The sequence below is a fragment of the Oncorhynchus mykiss genome, chromosome 15 (genome assembly GCF_057628025.1).
Source record: "Oncorhynchus mykiss isolate SJ-2025 chromosome 15, ASM5762802v1, whole genome shotgun sequence".
NCBI lineage: Eukaryota > Metazoa > Chordata > Actinopteri > Salmoniformes > Salmonidae > Oncorhynchus > Oncorhynchus mykiss.
This window is the reverse complement of record NC_143036.1, coordinates 30,040,001-30,055,259: the sequence shown is the minus strand read 5'-3', so window position 1 is coordinate 30,055,259 and position 15,259 is coordinate 30,040,001. Positions and strand designations below refer to the sequence as shown.

Below are 15,259 nucleotides of genomic sequence, written 5' to 3'. Positions count from 1 at the left end.
TTTTTACTGCAATTTGCTCCAGTAATGTGACCACTGTCCAAGGGAGTAATTTGGGAATGCAATAGTTGGTCAAATACCTGTGAGGGCCCGCACAAGCCACAAACCTCCACTGTACAAAAAACTAATCGAGGAAGGCTGCACTGTCCGCAGGAGGTTCCAAGGGGGCACCATAACACAAGTTTCACGCACACACGTCCTGCTAAAATGTATAGTCCCGCGCCGTATGTCAACCAAGCAGGAAATCCTTCTCCAGCGGATTAATTGCGGAATACAATTATAGAATAACGAAGCACCGGCATGGAATCAGAGAAACAAGTTCAATCAACAGGTGGGTCTCAAAATATAAACGGTGTCTCAAGTCAATCGATACAACTAATCGAACAAAACCGATTAAAAGCCGGTTATCGATAGTTTACGGAATGCTAACAGCTAGGTAGCTAGGTTAGCCAGTTTAACTCTGATCCGAATGTGACACGTTAACTTTATAGTTTACTAATTTGGCTGATGACACATAGAAAGACTCCGGTTTCAACCATAAATAACCACACACGAGATTAACTGGCTGGATTTTTTTGTTGGCACGGACTAACGAATGAAAGTCAAAGTGATTACTAGCTGTCCGCTCTCCTCATAGACAATGCTCATGCGTAGGGTAGGCTATATGATTTGGTTCTAAACTGGCTTTATATAATTTTCAATAAGGGATTTGAAGTTGATAAGAATTATGCACCGCTAACTAACTAAATAATAAATAATCCATGGCCGCGGGAAGTAGGGGTGCCGAAGATGCTGCCGCACCCCCTGATAAATTAATTAATTCCACAACATGAGTGAACTAATCTTAATTACTCCTGTATTAGCGGAGAAAAATACTCCCCAGGTGTGCGTTAAATAAACTGCGGAAACAGTATTAGCTAAAAAGTCCTTGCTAATGACTTGTGATATGTGTACCCTCAGGAGAGGATGTGCCTGACCCAGAGGAGGAGGAGAAGAGGCTGGCGGCCGCAGCCCGGGAAGCCAACCGTTTATCTGAACTGCGGCTGGTGCTGTTGGGCTGGAGGTGGCCTGGGAAGAGCCTCACAGGCAACACCATCCTGGGCCGCGAGGAGTTCCGCCTAGAACGGGCAGCCGAGTTCTGTGTCAAGCGTCAGACTGAGGTGGAGGGGCGCCAGGTGACAGTGATAGACACGCCGGGCTGGTTCTCAGCCCAGACAACGCCTCTCCTCTACCAGCAGGAGATGGTACGGGGCGCCTCTATGTGTGGTCCCCCTGGCCCCCACGCCTTCCTGCTTGTCATCCCCGTGGGCATGTTTACTGAGGTGGACCGGGGCCGCATCGAGGAGCACCTGGCCCTGTTTGGGGAGAGCGTGTGGAGGCATACTATCCTTGTGTTCACTTGGGCTGAGGTACTGAGGAACATGTCCATCGAGAGACACATCAAGCGGGAGGGGAAGGATCTGCAGTGGGTGTTGGAAAAGTGCAAGAGGAGATACTTTGTCATCAATAACTGCATATTTGGGGAGCACCCCCAACTGAGGCGGCTCATGGAGAAGATAGAGAAGGTGGTGGCGGAGGAGGGCATCTATAACCCAGAGGAGGTGGAGGAGAAGAAACATCTGGACCAAAACCAGAACCAGAACCGGGAGCTTGGGGCAAGGCCCAAAGTGAACTCTGCTGTAGGATTGGCCAAACTGGACGTGGACCCGCCCCACAGTGAGTGACAGCTTTACTGACAACTCAGACATAGTCTGGTACCAGGAAACAGCAGTCTCATAGGCTGAACCTCAGACCGGGTGAACTGTATAATCTTTGCTCTTCACTCCAAAACATGTGAACTTGCATTACAGTTGTATTATTCCACTTATGGTAACTGTATTTGAATTACTCATGTAGTAGTCATGTACCATGTAGTGTGGAATTAGTCTCACTACCTCTCCCCTCAACCCTTTTTAACATTTCTTCCTTCATTTTTTTTCCTATAACTATTCTCTCAATTCGTTAGGATTGTCCAGGACAGGGCAATATTCCTCTCCAGTAATATCAATACTGCTATTAACTAGCCTAGATATTTTCACATAGACTTGACAATGACGTTTCTTCCAATTATATTGCATCTGTTATGTGTCCATTTTCAGATTCGGTGGATTGACTGACTGACTGACTGACTAAAGGAGAGATGGTGAGCCACCACAGTACCGATTTTTAAGAGCTGCCGGATCTACATCCATACATCACCCTTAACCTCAAGGCCTGTATTCACACATTGTCTCAGTGTTGATCTAGAATCAGTTTGCCTTTCTAGATCATAATGAACGAGACCAGTGAGGGACGACCTAATCCTAGATCAGCACTCGTACTCTGAGACAATTTATGACTACAGACCCGGATTATTTTAGAGTTTTAAGATATATTTTTTAATTTATATCAGTGTGAGCGATATTATCTGTAACTGGATGTAGGCCAACATTATGCTGTTTGAGACTGTTCCCTCCCACCTATGACAGCTCTGATGAAATGTATCTATTTGGGGGTCAGATTTTTAGTTTGCACATGAAATTTAAAAAATAAATATGACCAAGAAAAAAATCCCAGACATTCATACAGGATGATGAAAGAAATGAAATACCATCTGACTTCAGATGGTATTTTTTTAATTTGACCTTTATTTAACTAGACATGGCAGTTAAGAACCAATTCTTATTTTCAATGACGGCCTAGGAACAGTGGGTTAACTGCCTTGTTCAGGGGCAGAGCGACAGATTTTGAACTTGTCAACTCGGGGATTCGATCTTGCCACTAACCACTAGGCTACCTGCTACCTGCCTAGTGGTTAGAGCGAGGGCCTAGTATAGGCTACCTGCCTAGTGGTTAGAGCTAGGGTAGATGGAAGGCCTATCCTTTGTTCCATGAAGGGAGGATAATGGGAAAACTACGGTACGAGACAAGTCTCTCTGAGGCTGGGAAAGAGACAGGGAAGTCCCTATGATACTTCTTAACCAAGTATTTACAGTACATACTAGACAGCAGAGCTCTACAGAGCAACCATTTTACTCTCATATGCATCTAAAAATAGATGTGTTGATCAAGTATGAGCACATGTGCTACTTGTGATTTATTGCCCCAGAAAATAACTGCTGTAGACATTTTCAAAGTATTTGTTTGTGTGATTAGCTACCTTTATGAAACAAAACAAAGAACTATGAAATCCATATAGCTATCCCACCTCGAGCAGCAACGGTGCCTGGGTGGGCTGTGCGCACTGAGGGAAGTGCTGAACGATACATTGTTAAGAAGCGCACTGGCATAGAAGTTGGTCGAATTTACCCGAAAGTCTACTAAAGTGTGACTTTGTCCTCGTGTTTCTTGGCAGTGTACATCGTTTTGTTCACTCTCTAGGTTTTTAAAATGTTTATGTTAAGAGTTTGCTCAACTGCTAGCGAACAGACACGTCAGAAAATATAATCTCTCACAGACAGACATGTGAGTCGCTCCGTTACAACGGTGAAGGCCCTCCTGTTAAAGAGGCAGCTGAACATCGCCTAAGTGACTCAAATATTTCAGGTTAAATTGTAATTGGTTGAGCATGGAACACTCTTAAAACTCCTACATTTTTCTATTTAGGAGCACATGTGCTCATTGTAAAACATGTTAGTGTAGAGCCCTGGACAGGTATTCTCTACAATTGCACTACTAGATTTGAAAATGTTAAATAATTGTCTGCGAAAATGTTGTTCAGGGAAATTGTGTGTGGAAAAGTTACCCAGTTGTGACCAAACCTAAATTGGCATTTTAGACAATGTTTTATCAAGCACTTGAAGTGCAGGTACTGTTTTACTCTACTAGTAGAGAATCCAAATATCTATGTCTGGGTTTTGTTCATGGTTGTGAAATGTTACATAAATATACAAAATCCACATGTAATAAACCCAACCTTCTATGCAAGCGTATAGCTACTGAAATGTAATTTTAAATGTAATTGTGTAATGATAAATTAATGACACATTGCGTTTCATTTTTATACATAACTTTGGCAGTTATATGCTTCCATAACACTCTAAGTAGGGTCACTTAATTATTCAGATTGGTTAGAAATGAAACATGATGTAGAATTGCAACATGGCCCATGTTGATAGCATTGCGATAGGCTTAACACTGTGAGTACAAGTATGTCTCTTATCATATCATTATTGTCATCATATTATAATTGTATATTATTATATACTGTAGGTCTTTTATTCTTAATTTCTTCATATTCTGACAACCAATACTAGCTACTGGTAGGTACTAGCACAAACTCACATCAAGTGGTGGGTATAATACGTATTTCTTTCCATGTTGATAATATATACAAACCCTTTCACATCTCCATACTGATGATACGCATTGATGTTACATATTATGCTGTTAGCTCCACTTACGGGAAGGCACATGTGCTGTAAGGGTTCTGAGTCGAGCAAAGTATCAGCACAGAAATATCTTTAAAGTTCTGTTTCGAGTTACCGCTGGTTGAATGATTTATCAAAGGGAGACGAGGTAGGTGTCATCTCTAGTCGGTGCAACTAGAGTAGCCTTTTCTTTCCCTTTATAATTGATGCTGTTTTGTTTGCGTGAGAACTATGATTTCTATATTTTGTCTATTGCCGTAGTAGACAATTCTATCTTTCCTAAAGTATCCAAATAAAGTATGTTTTGCTGGAATGTATGTGAACCTTTGACCTCCAGTGTTTTTGTCAAGTCCTTACATACCTGAAGGCAAAATCTCAATTGATCTTTCCTCAGTTGTTGTATGCTATGACCTTGTATGCTCTCACCTCCTGCTCAAAACCCATTGGAAAAGAAGCTCAGAGGGGAGGGACCATGGACCTTCTCCTCCAATATGGTTAAGAAGGCAAGGAGATTTGAGGAATCACAGAAAGACAAATTGACCGACACGGCTGATTGAGTGTTGTTTCAAGATGGTAGTCCACACATTGATCAGGATATAGCCAAGTTCAAAGCCTGGTTTTGATTCAACATTTTACTAAGGATCTTTTTCCATGTATAGGTTGTCCCGTTTAAGTGGAGTCCTTGGTGTATCAGTCAATAGGGTGTGTGTCAGTGATTGAGCTGTTATTGAAGTCAATAATGATTCATTAGAGATACTGCCAAAATCAACAGGCAGGCTGACACATGAGAAGTTGTTTTTAAGGTAACCATATGGATTTCTGCACTATTTCTCTCCAAAACACACTGAAGTGCGAACTGATCAATTCCAATATTTAAACTGGAGATTCAATGGGGGGGGGGGGGGGGGGACAGAAGCACGTGCGCACCTCGTGACATTTTTTTTGTTACCAGTTGTAGGTAGGCTATTTTGGTTGTCATTATGGAGACACCTATTTCCAAACTTTTCCCTTAAAACATATCACAGCGTTGGAACTGATGCGCATCAACAAATAACTGTGACAAAGCTCGGGAAAACGACGGCTCTACAGCGCATTAGATAGATACATTCGCCATATCAAGCCAAGGGATTCACGCATGCTCAGTCCTTGGATCTCGATCGTTGCGGGGAGAGAATTTGCGTGCTTCTGTTATGGGGAAAAGTCCACAAAGAAACTGACATTAAATGTGGAGAATGATACATTTGCATATGTTGGCCATCAATTACCTTATTCATTTATATGCCTATGTAGGCTACTGTAGCCTACAATTTGACACAAATAGCCTATGTTGAAATGACAATATCACGGGAGTCAAATCAATTTGTGCCATCCATTAGCTGGCCAACAAATTTAACGTAAAGCCTATAACTTTAGTTTATTGTTGTTGTAAGCCTTGTGTTATTATGCAATTATGAATGGCCTTGTTTGGTTTAATCAATAATTGTGATCGTGGTCACAGTTCTATTGCAATTGCTGACCAGCTATTGCTATTGTTGCATTGGATTGAAGGTAACAGTCAGTCAGATCAAATCAAATGTAATTTCTTCATCTACTTTGTGCATGACACAAGATTAGGCTACAGGTAAAAACAAATAAAAAACACTGGCTGTTGGTTGACAAGCATTCAGGTCATATCCATAATTTATTATTCATATTTGATTCAGGGATTGAAATTACAACACCATCCTCACTTCTTACCTCGAAATCACCTCGCTGTTTATGTTGAATGAATTTGTCTATCAATTTAAACTAAGAAAGCTGCTAAATCATTGATTTACATCTTGCCTAGGCTACTTTAGGCTAAAACTACATATAGGTCTAACAGGGGCTATATGCTACCTGCATCTAAATCAAATCAATTTTTATTTGTCACATACACATGGTTAGCAGATGTTAATGCGAGTGTAGCGAAATGCTTGTGCTTCTAGTTCCGACAATGCAGTAATAACAACAAGTAATCTAACTAACAATTCCAAAACTACTGTCTTATACACAGTGTAAGGGGATAAAGAATATGTACATAAGGATATATGAATGAGTGATGGTACAGAGCAGCATAGGCAGGATACAGTAGATGGTATCGAGTACAGTATATACATGAGGTGAGTATGTAAACAAAGTGGCATAGTTAAAGTGGCTAGTGATACATGTATTACATAAGGATGCAGTCGATGATATAGAGTATAGTATATACGTATGCATATGAGATGAATAATGTAGGGTAAGTAACATTATATAAGGTAGCATTGTTTAAAGTGGCTAGTGATATATTTACATAATTTCCCATCAATTCCCATTATTAAAGTGGCTGGAGTTGAGTCAGTGTCAGTGTCAGTGTGTTGGCAGCAGCCACTCAATGTTAGTGGTGGCTGTTTAACAGTCTGATGGCCTTGAGATAGAAGCTGTTTTTCAGTCTCTCGGTCCCAGCTTTGATGCACCTGTACTGACCTCGCCTTCTGGATGATAGCGGGGTGAACAGGCAGTGGCTCGGGTGGTTGATGTCCTTGATGATCTTTATGGCCTTCCTGTAACATCGGGTGGTGTAGGTGTCCTGGAGGGCAGGTAGTTTGCCCCCGGTGATGCGTTGTGCAGACCTCACTACCCTCTGGAGAGCCTTACGGTTGTGGGCGGAGCAGTTGCCGTACCAGGCGGTGATACAGCCCGCCAGGATGCTCTCGATTGTGCATCTGTAGAAGTTTGTGAGTGCTTTTGGTGACAAACCAAATTTCTTCAGCCTCCTGAGGTTGAAGAGGCGCTGCTGCGCCTTCTTCACGATGCTGTCTGTGTGAGTGGACCAATTCAGTTTGTCTGTGATGTGTATGCCGAGGAACTTAAAACTTGCTACCCTCTCCACTACTGTTCCATCGATGTGGATAGGGGGGTGTTCCCTCAGCTGTTTCCTGAAGTCCACAATCATCTCCTTAGTTTTGTTGACGTTGAGTGTGAGGTTATTTTCCTGACACCACACTCCGAGGGCCCTCCTCCCTGTAGGCCGTCTCGTCGTTGTTGGTAATCAAGCCTACTACTGTTGTGTCGTCCTCAAACTTGATGATTGAGTTGGAGGCGTGCGTGGCCACGCAGTCGTGGGTGAACAGGGAGTACAGGAGAGGGCTCAGAACGCACCCTTGTGGGGCCCCAGTGTTGAGGATCAGCGGGGTGGAGATGTTGTTGCCTACCCTCACCACCTGGGGGCGGCCCGTCAGGAAGTCCAGTACCCAGTTGCACAGGGCGGGGTCGAGACCCAGGGTCTCGAGCTTGATGACGAGCTTGGAGGGTACTATGGTGTTGAATGCCGAGCTGTAGTCGATGAACAGCATTCTCACATAGGTATTCCTCTTGTCCAGATGGGTTAGGGCAGTGTGCAGTGTGGTTGAGATTGCATCGTCTGTGGACCTATTTGGGCGGTAAGCAAATTGGAGTGGGTCTAGGGTGGAGGGTAGGGTGGAGGTGATATGGTCCTTGACTAGTCTCTCAAAGCACTTCATGATGACGGAAGTGAGTGCTACGGGGCGGTAGTCATTTAGCTCAGTTACCTTAGCTTTCTTGGGAACAGGAACAATGGTGGCCCTCTTGAAGCATGTGGGAACAGCAGACTGGTATAGGGATTGATTGAATATGTCCGTAAACACACCGGCCAGCTGGTCTGCGCATGCTCTGAGGGTGCAGCTGGGGATGCCGTCTGGGCCTGCAGCCTTGCGAGGGTTAACACGTTTAAATGTCTTACTCACCTCGGCTGCAGTGAAGGAGAGTCCGCATGTTTTCGTTGCAGGCCGTGTCAGTGGCACTGCATTGTCCTCAAAGCGGGCAAAAAAGTTATTTAGTCTGCCTGGGAGCAGGACATCCTGGTCCGTGACTGGGCTGGATTTCTTCCTGTAGTCCGTGATTGACTGTAGACCCTGCCACATGCCTCTTGTGTCTGAGCCGTTGAATTGAGATTCTACTTTGTCTCTGTACTGACGCTTAGCTTGTATGATAGCCTTGCAGAGGGAATAGCTGCACTGTTTGAATTCGGTCATGTTACCAGTCACCTTGCCCTGATTAAAAGCAGTGGTTCGCGCTTTCAGTTTCACGCGAATGCTGCCATCAATCCACGGTTTCTGGTTAGGGAATGTTTTAATCGTTGCTATGGGAACGACATCTTCAACGCACGTTCTAATGAACTCGCACACCGAATCAGCGTATTCGTCAATATTGTTATCTGACGCAATACGAAACATGTCCCAGTCCACGTGATGGAAGCAGTCTTGGAGTGTGGAGTCAGCTTGGTCGGACCAGCGTTGGACAGACCTCAGCGTGGGAGCCTCTTGTTTTAGTTTCTGTCTGTAGGCAGGGATCAACAAAATGGAGTCGTGGTCAGCTTTTCCGAAAGGAGGGCGGGGCAGGGCCTTATATGCGTCGCAGAAGTTAGAGTAACAATGATCCAAGGTTTTTCCACCCCTGGTTGCGCAATCGATATGCTGATAAAATTTTGGGAGTCTTGTTTTCAGATTAGCCTTGTTAAAATCCCCAGCAACAATGAATGCAGCCTCCGGATAAATGGATTCCAGTTTGCAAAGAGTCAAATAAAGTTTGTTCAGAGCCATCGATGTGTCTGCTTGGGGGGGGATATATACGGCTGTGATTATAATCGAAGAGAATTCTCTTGGTAGATAATGCGGTCTACATTTGATTGTGAGGAATTCTAAATCAGGTGAACAGAAGGATTTGAGTTCCTGTATGTTTCTTTCATCACACCATGTCTCGTTAGTCATAAGGCATACGCCCCCGCCCCTCTTCTTACCAGAAAGATGTTTGTTTCTGTCGGCGCGATGCGTGGAGAAACCCGCTGGCTGCACCGCCCCCGATAGCGTCTCTCCAGTGAGCCATGTTTCCGTGAAGCAAAGAACGTTACAGTCTCTGATGTCCCTCTGGAATGCTACCCTTGCTCGGATTTCATCAACCTTGTTGTCAAGAGACTGGACATTGGCGAGAAGGATGCTAGGGAGTGGTGCACGATGTGCCCGTCTCCGGAGTCTGACCAGAAGACCGCCTCGTTTCCCAAATCATGGCACAGTTTAATTAAAATCATAAACCCAGATTTGAGTCAGTAGGCCTAGCCTATGCCTATTGAAATGACAAGTCAATATCGCAAATAGGCCATTTATAATGGTTTGTAGGCTAGTCTTAACATCTGGCACATAATAATGGCACCATTTGCCAGAAAATAGCCTAACACTGTTTTTATAAAGTTTAATGAGGCCAAATGATCTTTTCTCTTCACTCTCTACAAAGAGAGTTCTCATCTATATTATTTGTAGCTGTCTATATACCACCACAGACAAAAGCTGGCATTAAGACTGCTCTCAACCAACTCTATAAGGCCATAAGCGAAGAAGAAAGTGCTTACCCAGAAGTGGCGCTCCTAGTGGCCAGGGACTTTAATGCAGGCAAACTTAAATCAGTTTTACCACATTTTTACCAGTATGTCACATGTGCAACCAGGGGGAAAAAATCTTATACCACCTTTACTCCACACACAGAGATGCATACAAAGCTCTCCCCCACCCTCCATTTGGCAAATTTGACCATAATTATATCCTCCTGATTCCTGCTTACAGGCAAAAACTTAAGCAGGAAGTGCAAGTGACTCGCTCAACACGGAAGTGGTCAGATGACGTGGATGCTACACTACAGGACTGTTTTGCTAGCACAGACTGGAATATGTTCCGGGATTCATCCAATGGCATTGAGGAGTACACCACCTCAGTCATCAGCTTCATCAATAAGTGCATCGACAACGTCGTCCCCACAGTGACTGTATGTGCAGTTAAAGTCGGAAGTTTAGATACACTTAGGTTGGAGTCATTAAAACTTGTTTTTCAACCACTCCACAAATGTCTCGTTAACAAACTATAGTTTTGGAAAGTCGGTTAGGACATCTACTTTGTGCATGACACAAGTCAATTTTCCAACAATTATTTACAGACAGATTATTTCACTTATAATTCACTGTATCACAATTCCAGTGGGTCAGAAGTTTACATACACTAAGTTGACTCTGCCTTTAAACAGCTTGGAAAATTCCAGAAAATGATGTCATGGCTTTAGAAGCTTCTGATAGGGTAATTGACATAATTTGAGTCAATTGGAGGTGTACCTGTGGATGTATTTGAAGGCCTACCTTCAAACTCAGTGCCTCTTTGCTTGACATCATGGGAAAATCAAAATCAGCCAAGACATCAGAAAAATAATTGTAGACCTCCACAAGTCTGGTTTATCCTTGGGAGCAATTTCCAAACGGCTGAAGGTACCACATTCATCTGTACAAACAATAGTACACAAGTATAAACACCATGGTACCACGCAGCCGTCATACCGCTCAGGAAGGAGACACGTTCTGTCTCCTAGAGACAAATGTACTTTGGTGCGAAAAGTGCAAATCAATCCCAGAACAACAGCAAAGGACCTCGTGAAGATGCTGGAGGAAACAGGTACAAAAGCACGGGGGTGGCAGCATCATGTTGTGGAGGTGCATTGCTGCAGGAGGGACTGGTGCACTTCACAAAATAGATGGCATCATGAGGGAGGAAAATGATGTGGATATATTGAAGCAACATCTCAAGACATCAGTCAGGAAGTTAAAGCTTGGTCGCAAATGGTCTTCCAAATGGATAATGACCCCAAGCATACTTCCAAAATTGTGGCAAAATGGCTTATGAGCCACTGGAAATGTGATGAAAGAAATAAAAGCTGAAATAAAGAATTCTCTCTACTATTATTCGGACGTTTCACATTCTTAAAATAAAGTGGTGATCCTAACTGACCTAAGACAGGGATTTTTTTACGAGGATTAAATGTCAGGAATTGTGAAAAACTGAGTTTAAATGTATTTGGCGAAGGTGTATGTACATTTCCGACTTCATTGTACATATAAATTATAATTAGCCTATTTTGCATGTTATTTTGACATCCCTTCGTGTTACAGTTTGCAAACAATGTAAAAAAATATATCTTTGAGTTAATAAAGTCGTATACAGGTGCTGCCATGGGTGCTGCCATAGATTTACATTAGAAGCGCCCGTCCAAGAAGGCTCAAGGTCATTAGCCACAGATAAAATTATGTCAAATCATGCTATATCTACCGTGGCTTTGATTGGACTGATCTTGTCAACATCATACTTTCAAAATCTTAGCTAGCTAGCTAGACAAGCAGTCATCATCATGAATCACATTGACCATCTACCGGCAAATCCTTTGCAAACCTTGTCATATGAAGAGAAAGCATAGATAAAACATATCAGTGCTCCTCAGCCATTGGACATAAACAATACACAACAAGTAAGAAATTGCAAATGCAACAATGAGTGGTTTGGAAGGAATCAGTATTTTGCTTCAACTGCCAGCTATTCGTTGGAGAGAGTGTGTGGTCCAAGTCTGGGTTTAAGGATTTAAAGCGTCTGTCTGAAAGGATCTCTTTTCCAAGCTTAAAAGGATAAACATTCACACGCAACACCATGGGCCAGAAAAGGTTGGATACATTGGCCATGCTTTCAATCCAGCATGACTTCAGAACTCGGACCTGGGAAATCTCCGACTTCGGTGCGTTCGAGACAACTGGGGACTTAGAAAAAAACGAGCTCCGGCTGGGAAAATATACTGAACAAAAAAATAAACGCAACATGCAACACTTTCAAGGATTTAGCTGATTTACAGTTCATATAAGGAAATAAGTGAATTGAAATAAATGCATTAGGCTCTAATCTATGGATTTCACATGACTGTGCAGGGGTGCAGCCATGGATGGGTCTGGGAGCCAGACCCAGCCAATAAGAACAAGTTTTTCCCCACAAAAGGGCTTTATTACAGACAGATATCAGACGATGCCGCAGTTGAAGAAGCCTGATGTAGAGGTCCTGGGTTGGTGTGGTTACACGTGGTCTGCAGTTGTGAGGCCGTTTGGACATACTACCAAATTCTCAAAAACGAAGTTGGAGGCGGCTTATGGTAGAGAAATGAACATTAAGCTTTGGTGGACATTCCTGCTGCACAGCATGCCAATTGCATGCTCCCTCACAACTTGAGACATCTGTGGCATTGTGTTGTGTGACAAAAGTGCACATTTTAGAGTGGCCTTTTTATTGCCCCCAGCACAAGGTCCACCTGTGTAATGTTCATGCTGTTTAATCAGTTTCTTGATATGCCACACCTGTCAGGTGGATTAATTATCTTGGCAGAGGAGAAATGCTCACTAACAGGGATGTAAACAAATTAGTGAAAAACATTTGAGAGAAATAAGCTTTTTGTGCATATGGAAATATTGGGGATCTTTTATTTAAAAAATGGGAACAACACTACATGTTGCGTTTATATTTTTGTTCAGTATATTTTCCTTACTTTCTGACCACATAGGTCTACTAAAATACTTCAAATGGTAAGTTGCGTCTCTCTCTCTCTCTCTATGCACGTTTTACTGAGTTACCCAAATCCCTGAGTCAGTAGAAACCATATTTATTTAAGCAAGTCAGCCATATCAGCTATGGTTTTTCAAAAGGCAGCAAATGAGGCTGAATAAACTTTTTCGCTGCCAGATGAGGCTCTGCTGAGGTGTAGCGGTTGTAAGGATTCACTCCATGGTGCTGAAATGAAACCTTTTAAAAATATATTTTAAATTGAACCTTTAGTTAACTAGGCAAGTCAGTGAAGAACAAATTCTTCTTTATAATGACAGCCTACCCCGGCCAAACCCTGACGACGATGGGCCAATTGTGCGCCGCCATATGGGACTCCTAATCACGGCCGGATGTGATTCAGTATGGATTCGAACCAGGGACTGTAGTGACACCTCTTTGTGGGCACCGTTTGTCACCGTTATAGCGCAATTCATGTTTTGTTTAGTGTTGTGTTGTGTAGTGGCTTTGCTGGCATGCATTAAAAATGAGTTTGCCCCACCAACATTTACATGTTAAAATTGCCACTGCAAACATCTTGCCCCCTCCCCTGACAATCCCATCCACAGTGATTGATTGACAGGCCAAACTATTAAATGGATAGTTGACCCAAATTACGTAATGACACATTGGTTTCCTTACCCTAAGTGTCCACAGCAGCAGAGCCAATAAAATACATAATTTGAAGAAGAAAAATAATTATGGTAATTCATATCTTGCAGTTAAACTCGGAATATGACTTGAATCTCAAGAGAAGAAAGGTTTCAAAACTGTCCTGAACTTATAGACCTAGACAATATCCAAAACAACTAACAATTACCTTTTTATTGTAAAGTCATGTCTCTCTAATCAATTCCAAAACTAAACTCACCAATCTGGGAAGTACACTCGTTAAAGTATTCAATAATCTATCTGTGTATTTTGGATGGAATCAAGGCATTAGAATGTACCAGAGGTCACCAAAATAGCTTGTTTTGCAAAAAAAAATATGCAGGGGGCAATCACCCCCAGGCCCACCCAGCCCAGACTCACTGGCTTGCTACTTTTTCTACTAAATGTACTTAAGGAAAACACCATCACCAGCGAAAACACAACGAAAGCCTGATCGCCAGCAACAATGAGCAAAAACACAATGAAGGCTGGACTACCAATGAAAACAACAAAGGCTGTTCACCAGTGAAAACACATTGAACACAATGACCAGCAACCGACCAGCTTGCAATTTATGCTGGTCTATAGTGTTTTTTTTCTCAACATGGAAGACTATCATGTGAACTCAATTGCATCCTATTCCAAGTGGACCTGTACTCTATGAAAAGGTTGCACCACTAGATGGCAATAAGACATCATGTTTGTACTTATAAAACCCAGCATTCAGTTGACAAAACCTACAAAAATAATGCTATGGTATTAATATTAGATGGGTGTTTGCCAGGGTTTTACCATATTATTATGCTCATGGACATGTTGTTTAATATACTATAACAATACTGTAATATATGTATAATTACGCAAGAAGGCCCGAGGAGGTGTGGTATATGGCCAATATACCACGGCTAATGGCTGTTCTTATGCACGACGAGTGCCTGGATACAGCCCTTAGCCGTGGTATATTGGCCATATACCACAAACCCCCCGAGATGCCTTATTGATATTATAAACAGGTTACCAACGTAATTAGAGTAATACAAATATGTTTTGTCATACTCGTGGTATACGGTCTGATATACCACGGCTGTCAGTCAATAATCATTCAGAGCTCGAACCACCCAGTTTATAATAAATTATAGTACATTGTTGGACTGCCCTCTGACACCACTACAAACCACTGACAGTATAGAGGAATCCTCTTGACAGTCGGCAGTGCACCTCTCCATTCCCTACATGCCCTCTTCACCCCTGTCCTCACCTCAAGTGGCCCACCTGAGGTGGGGTATAGAGTAATGTAGAAATGTTGTTGGTGCTTCAGATGGAGTCCCTGGAGCTTTCTTCTGCATGTCTCTGTACCTTTTTGCAGTGTTACTCTTGTTTTAGTGTTTTCCCCCAGCGGTAGTGTTTGGCGAAGCAGGCTCTGGTGACAGTCCGGATATATGATGAGTATTCCTTAAAGGGGGCTTTTTCTGGATTGGTGACTTTTTCTTTACAATGGCTATTCTATTCTGTTTTCTACAGGGATCGCTGTAGTGCTGATCCCTAAAAAACACACAAACGTTTCAAATAAACAAGTCCAGCAGCAGTGACTTCCCCAGCCAGTCAAAAGAGCCCCTCAAATCTCAACATCTGTTCCATGAAACCTGCTTTCAATTCATTCCCAAACACACCTGTTTACTCACACACACCACACACACACCACACACACACACCCACACACACACACACACACACACACACACACACACACACACACAC

At 42.8% G+C, this 15,259-nt stretch overlaps 1 protein-coding gene across 1 annotated transcript; it reads left to right on the top strand.

The window, feature by feature from the left end:
• Positions 1 to 139: 139 nt before the first annotated feature.
• gimapl (GTPase, IMAP family member like) lies at positions 140 to 4,708 on the top strand. The gene is made up of 3 exons (XM_021562993.3): positions 140 to 328; positions 958 to 1,713; positions 2,136 to 4,708. Exons 1-3 carry the CDS (start codon positions 298 to 300, stop codon positions 2,147 to 2,149), a joined length of 801 nt encoding a protein of 266 aa, XP_021418668.1. The 5' UTR covers positions 140 to 297; the 3' UTR covers positions 2,150 to 4,708.
• The last annotated feature ends 10,551 nt before the right edge of the window (positions 4,709 to 15,259 follow it).